This window comes from Fukomys damarensis, unplaced genomic scaffold, assembly GCF_012274545.1.
Source record: "Fukomys damarensis isolate Sample0158 unplaced genomic scaffold, DMR_v1.0_HiC HiC_scaffold_33, whole genome shotgun sequence".
NCBI lineage: Eukaryota > Metazoa > Chordata > Mammalia > Rodentia > Bathyergidae > Fukomys > Fukomys damarensis.
In genome coordinates this window covers 6,961,184-6,967,071 of record NW_022900945.1, presented here as the reverse complement: position 1 = coordinate 6,967,071, position 5,888 = coordinate 6,961,184, and the positions used below count along the sequence as shown (strand labels likewise).

Here is a 5,888-nt window from a genome sequence, read left to right as displayed (position 1 = left end):
TCCGCGGGGCGCTGGCCACGCTTTGTGGCACCGCACCGCCCCCTCCCCCAAGCTCCGAGGTGCGGGGAGAGCGCAGCGCCCGGGGTTCCGGTCGCCCCGCCTCCCACGTGACTCCCCGCGGAACTTCACCCTCCGGCCCCGACGGCCTTGCTGCTGGCATCCAAGTCGTCCTTGTGCGTGCGTCCCAAAGCTCTTGCGTTGCGTTCTCAAGCCGACTTCACCACGCTATTTATTCATCTCATCGCTAAGGTCTACTCTTTTGGTCTGGGAAATTCAGGCTTTTTTCTTTATTGATCTTTAGTTTTCCTACGTGAATTGAGCTTTGTGCCTCCTTGGAGCCAACAGGGTAGGTAGAGTTTTGACTGCTCAGCCCCTCAGATGCCTGAGCACGTGCGTGACTCTGCTTTTTGATGTTGTTCCTAAAGGCAATGTGTTCCTAATTAACTTGCCTGATATTCTTGAAGGATTTGCCAGTAGAGGTGTTCCTATTGGGAAACATCAAAGAAATATAATGCACAACACGTGTTCACATGAAAGTTATTTCTTCTTCCTAAGAGTTCATGGTAGTAAAGGAGAAAAACCTGTGTGGAACAAACTTGTGTTTCATTTCAGTACTGTTAAGGACTATGTAACTAAAGAAGTTACTTAATTTTGTTTTAAAAGTAGGACTAAAATTACCTTGCATTAAATGAACACAAAAAGTAACACCTTTGTGTGTTGAGCAGTGACATAAGTGTAGCATGTACTCACAAATTGGTAGCTATTAATAACAAACATTTAGAAACGTGAAGAAGAAACTCGTCTTAACTCATAATATTGAATAGAACCGTGTGTGTTAGGAATGCCATCAGTCTGAGTGATAAGACCATGGAAAGCATTCATAAGATTTAGAACAGCTTCTGACTTGTTTTTAGTCCCCTGTAGATTGATGTGCTGTTGTCTTGTCTGTAATGACAACACACCCAAGCATTGAGATAGGAACCTTAAGAATTAAATGCATAGTACTGTGTATTTAAACTCATTTTAAAAAATAAAATGTGTAGAAGTCCAGGGGACATTTTCAGAGTGTATTTTCAACACATATTAAGGTCTTAATAACTTTTTTTAGGAAGAAAACCTAAAAATCATTCAGTTTTTAAGTTTAGAGTCATTTCATACTTCACAAATGTATTTTTAGTGTAACGTCTTTTTTTTTTTTTTTTAGCTTAAGCATTTTATGTCACTGAGCATTTTAAGTGCTTTTGCTGATAAAGATATAAACTAGTAAGGTGGTGTGAATGAATAATTTTAGTTCTGTATTTGTTAACTGTAAGCATAAAGTTATACTCCTTTAACTCCTGTGTTGAGGTTATTGGTTGTGGTTGTGTCTTTTGGGTTTCAGATTTGACATATTCCATAAAACTCAATTATTTATTATTGAATCTACAGTTTTAGTACAACCTATCTTCCTTCTTACCATTTCACCTTCTACCTGTAAAAAGACCATTTCATCAAGTTCTGTGAATCCCTCCCTACTTTATCAATTTTCTGCTCATCGGTCTACCTGTAGGATCTCCCCCCACCCCCGGTTCTGGGAATTGAACTCAGAACCTTGCATTTGCCAGGCAGGTGTGGCACCACTGAGCTATATCCCCGGCCCACACTCCCAGGATTTTGTATTATAAAGCTTACACATTTTTATATGTATCATCATTTTCAGTATCAAGCACTACTTGGGTGTGTTTTTGTTTTTTGACTCCCTGATCCCTTTGTCATTAATTGTTGGGCATCGAGTCTTACTTTAACTGGGCAAGAAGAAGACTTCATTCTAATTAGTGATGTGTGGTAATATAAGGATACCAAAGCACAGAGGTCCTTAATAAATAACTGGAGTGATGTAACTAGAAATGGAAAATCAGGGTTTCTGGCTTTTGACTCCAGATCAAGTTTTTCCATTAACTTTCTGAATCATGCGTATTTTTTTTTCCTTTTGAATTGTGGAGTTTTTTTGTAGTTAATGTTAACATTAACATGATTCAGGTGAATTTTAGTTTCTGGATTCTAAATTTGTAGTGAAAACACATTTAAAAATTGTGTTTTGTTTTTTTAAGCAATATTTCTAAGAGCTTTTCATTTTATTTTCAGATGTGGAAATGTAAACTTTGCTAGAAGAACCAGCTGTAATCGATGTGGTCGGGGTAAGTATTTTAAAAAGGTTGCATTAGTCCTCTGTATATTTTCCCTGAATTCATTTGCATTATTTTTCTGTTTTCAGAGAAAACAACTGAGGCCAAGATGATGAAAGCTGGGGGCACTGAAATAGGAAAGACTCTGGCAGAAAAGAGCCGAGGCCTATTTAGTGCTAATGACTGGCAGTGTAAAACGTGTGTATTTCAAATTATTGTCCACACTTCAAATTATATTGTATTCATTCGCTGCTTCTTAATTTTCTATTATTAGAGGCCTTTTGGTCATTATGTGGTCTAATTTCCCATTTAAGTGTAATGAAAAGAAATTGTAGGTATTCTTTTAAAACTAATACTGGTTGTTACTATGATGGGCTATGTGTATCAGTAAATCATTCTTTAAGTTGAACTAATGAGAAAGGATATGATATATTAAAAGTTTTTTAACTCCTTTAGAAGAAAACTCAAAATTTTTAGCATTTGTTAATGTGAAATACATCACAAAATTCATTTTGTTTAAAGCATAATTTTAGAAATGTAAATGGCCTAGCATAAAAAGTTATTCATGATTAGATAGGTTTCTTAATATTTATTTTCAACTTCAGTCTTGGATCAGTGTTGATTTTCCCAACTTCCATCTTTTATACGAATGAATACTACATACATGAAAAAGGACTGAACCAGAAAAGGGTCTTTCATAAATTTCTAGTCCTGTAGATTTTAAATTTGTAGTGGAAAATTTCCTTCCAATGTGTTGAGTAGATTTGGAATGCTATGGAGTTTAGTGCTTCCTTGAGGGGAGACAACTTAACTTTATTTGAAGGTTATAACCCTTACCGTTCTTTAAGATGAATGTAGAGACTGAAAAATTACTGGAACTTTTAACTTAAAATAATCACAATTTGTCTGTTTTTTCAACATCATAACAGTGTTCTTCATCTTGTACAGATTTTATTCTCTGCCTGTGTCATTTGGTCCATTGTGGGAACCCTCAGTCTCTATACCAGTGTATATTTTTTTCATTTATATTCTCTTTTAGTGAACACTGGTTTTGATAGTGATTTTATCCTAATTTTTATTTTGAAATTCAGATTGTCTAATAATTTGTTTTTCTAATACTGTATTTTAGCCTTCTGATATATTTTTTCATTTTTATAGTTGCAGTAATGTGAATTGGGCCAGAAGATCAGAGTGTAACATGTGTAATACTCCAAAGTATGCTAAATTAGAAGAAAGAACAGGTAAAACAAAAACCATATTTACATGATTTCAAAAAGAATAAAAAATTGAATTAATCATAATAGTACCATTGCAAAAGAGCAGCAGCACTAATTGAGGATGCCGCTTTTTCGGACTTCACATCTTCACTGAGAAATTTTTCCCCTTATTAAAAAGAAGTTGCTTTATAATTTCAGTTTATAAAGTACAAGTAGGGAGCCGTGTGCGGGGATATTCGTGTACTTTTAGATAAGCTTGCCACCTGCTTCCCCACGGGTTAATTGGTAATGATACAGTATTTTTTGTTCCTTTGATATTCTAGTACAATCAGGGCAAAGGGGAACTTTAAAAGTTTCCTCTGAAGCTCTGGCAATAATTCTCAAATTTGACTATATGTTAGAATCATATGAGAAACTCTGAAAATGAATTCTTAAGATAGACCTTTTGAAATTCTTTTCAGATGGGTCCTAGAAAAACACAAATTATTGGGGTGATGTTTGATCATTGGCCAAAATTACAATTTACCACTATCTCTGAGTTGCCAGTGGTAAAATGAAACTATCTGACAGAACATAGTTTTCCCATTATCGGCAATTAGCCCAGCCATTTATTTGTACTTCAAGTCCACCTTTATCATTCGCCGTTTTAAATTGTATAAAAATAATGTTGTGTCACTCTTGTCTTGTCATGAAAAAATAATCTTCTGCGCAGTTGAGCCAAAGAGATGGATGGGTGCTTATATGTTTGTTTTTCCAAAGTGAAATCTTTTGTTTAAAACCTTTTTGATTGCTTTTGGGATTAAAGTCTGAAATCTTTAATAGTTTTAAAAATTGTAATCACAATGAACTGTCTTTATTCAAATTTCCCTTGATTTATACTGTGACTCTTAAAGTTTCAGGATAGCAGAAGTTACAGTCTAGTAAACTACTGTTAACACTGTTTATGTGTTAAGTCACTTTATTAACTTCTTTCCATCCTCCCTCCCTCCCTCCGTACCAGAGATTGAACTCGGGTCCTTGCGCTTGCAAGGCAGGCCACCGAACCGCTGAGCTAAATCCCCAGTCCTTTCCATCCTTATATCCTAAACCTTTCCTACTTTCCTGCCTACCTGTCTTTGTTATTGCTGATTACAGTTGAAGGTGCAAAATAACTTAGCTCTTGCCTCTCCACTTGGTCTTGGCGATTTGAAATAAAGCTATCCAAAGTTTATGATAATGCTGAGAGTGATTGTGACTAAAAGAAACCTCAATCCACCATCTCTTAAAGACTGTTCAATTCCATTATGTTGTAATTTACCTAGTCATTCTCCATTTCAGGATTTACAGTTTGGATTTTTGCCTGCTTTTTTTTTTAAGGACCATTAAGGGTAACTGCATAGAAAGTCTTAATACGTTTAATAATAATTCTTCAGAATTATTTTCTTAAAGTCTCAAGAGTTCAGTGAATTGTTCAAAAAAAATCACAAAAATTTTAGGTTATTGTCTGTAGTTTCGTCTCTGAAGTACATGTTTTCCTTTTTTCTCTTCATTTTGGTTATAACCCTAATCAGTACCTTTATTTTAGACATGTTTGATTTGTTACCCTTAGCTTTTTGTATTTTACTGAGACAAATTTGAAAATATTCTCACTGTAGCACTTTTACTGTGAATTTGTATACATGATAGACTCGTGTAGACCAGTATTATATTCTGCACTGTAGTCATTATTGAAAAAGTACTTATACACCACCATCCAATTGGCTGGAATCACCTTGGAAAACAAAACATTGTCTTCTTTGAGAATATATATTTAAGCTAAGAAGAAGATAAATTAACCAAATAACAATTCAAGGAAGTATGACTCAGGCGAGATGGTGCGTATTCAGGGTGGTATGGCCATAGACTCGAGGAACTATCATTCAAATGAGAACAGATAACTTTTGTGAAGAGGCTGAGACTTGAAAACATTTCATATATCGGATAAGCTCCTATTTATAATAGCTCTGAGAAGCCATGTGAATCATACTTAGGAGTTTATGTTTTATTACTATAATTGGAAGAACCTGAGGAATATTTAATAAGGGAGAGACAAGGTCATTTAATTTGAAATGCTATCACCAATTTTTGTACAGAAGAGCGCAGCAGGGAACTGACAAGAATAGAAGGAAATTTTTTTTGCACTCTTGTAATTTTAAAATAGTAGAATTGAAGCATACACACCATTCCTCTATTTCACTTATTTAGTGTAAATGACATTTATGTTTTCTCATGGTAGCATCTTACTGTTTCCCTTGTATAGAGAAAAAGATTATGGATTGACTTTGTTATACAAGTTCATATCACATATCTTAAATAATCTCCTTGTTTTCAAGCTGTTTCTTTTTCTGTTTCTTGTAGGAAAGAATGGGAAAATGTTGAAGTGCTTGCTGGGATAGAATATAATAGAAGGTGTTTTATTGATGTCATTTTTTTTCTTTTTTTTTTTAGAAAATAAAATGAAAACGTGATTTTTTTTTTTTTTTTTTTT

General features: G+C 34.6%; 1 protein-coding gene across 4 annotated transcripts in view; it reads left to right on the top strand.

Moving 5' to 3' along the window:
* Positions 1 to 5,888, top strand: part of Zranb2 (zinc finger RANBP2-type containing 2) — a 15,712-nt gene that overhangs the window by 609 nt on the left and 9,215 nt on the right. For 3 of the 4 annotated variants that reach the window (XM_019204700.2, XM_010605121.3, XM_010605122.2), the window contains exons 2-4: positions 2,125 to 2,177; positions 2,255 to 2,363; positions 3,324 to 3,406. In XM_019204700.2, coding sequence (XP_019060245.1) covers positions 2,125 to 2,177; positions 2,255 to 2,363; positions 3,324 to 3,406 — 245 coding nt within the window. Of the gene's footprint in view, positions 1 to 6; positions 347 to 2,124; positions 2,178 to 2,254; positions 2,364 to 3,323; positions 3,407 to 5,888 lie in introns of those variants that run through there. The other variant, XM_019204701.1, reaches the window with a different exon arrangement.